At 53.8% G+C, this 639-nt stretch overlaps 1 protein-coding gene across 1 annotated transcript in view; it reads right to left on the bottom strand.

The window, feature by feature from the left end:
- The window catches only part of LOC119285383 (transmembrane protein 209-like), a 4127-nt gene extending 3805 nt beyond the window's left edge, over nt 1-322 (bottom strand). Inside the window, exon 1 of the mRNA XM_037564648.1 lies at nt 1-322. Within this exon, the coding sequence (XP_037420545.1) occupies nt 1-196 (196 nt within the window). The 5' untranslated portion in view covers nt 197-322.
- Between the last annotated feature and the right edge of the window lie 317 nt (nt 323-639).

Raw genomic sequence — 639 nt, 5'->3', positions numbered from 1 at the left:
GGGACGAGAGGGCCATGAGGGATGAGGCAGATGCGATGGGGGAAAGCGCAAGGAGGAGGAGGACGGAGAGGGAGGGGCGGACGCTGCGGGAGGCGAGCGCGCGGGTGAGGGACGTGTTCTGGTATACCGAGAACTTCTCTCGCGGCTTGCCGTCGCCCCCGCCGCCTCCCGGCGAGCCACCCTGCCGAAACTCCATCGCCGCGGGCGCTGCCGTCGCTGTGGGCTGCCTGAGACGATGCGATGGGCCGCGGAGGCTGAGGTTTGCGGCGACAGGGAGCGAGCTGTTTGAAATAGGAAAGCTACACTGGGTTCGAAATTAAGGGGAGGCAAATTGGGGTGAGCGTCGCTGCACCGGATACGAGGTCGTGCCGGAAACCGGTCGAAAACCTGCACAGATTCACCATTCGCCTTTGATTTGAATTCTACTACGAACGAATCGGACAAGTACATTATGTAAAAAAAAAAGTACATTTCTAACTAGCCATACTTTATAATCGTGTATCGCATCCGGCAACTATTATAAGATATATTATCAATTAGTCAATCTTCATGATGTGTTTTTCAGTGGTTTCTTTTTACAATCTCATTGTCATATGTGAGTGGTTCGGTAAAGTCATGGGTTGAGACCCTGCAACCCGA

The sequence above is a fragment of the Triticum dicoccoides genome, chromosome 4A, assembly GCF_002162155.2.
Source record: "Triticum dicoccoides isolate Atlit2015 ecotype Zavitan chromosome 4A, WEW_v2.0, whole genome shotgun sequence".
Lineage (NCBI taxonomy): Eukaryota > Viridiplantae > Streptophyta > Magnoliopsida > Poales > Poaceae > Triticum > Triticum dicoccoides.
This window is presented reverse-complemented; position numbering and strand designations above follow the sequence as displayed.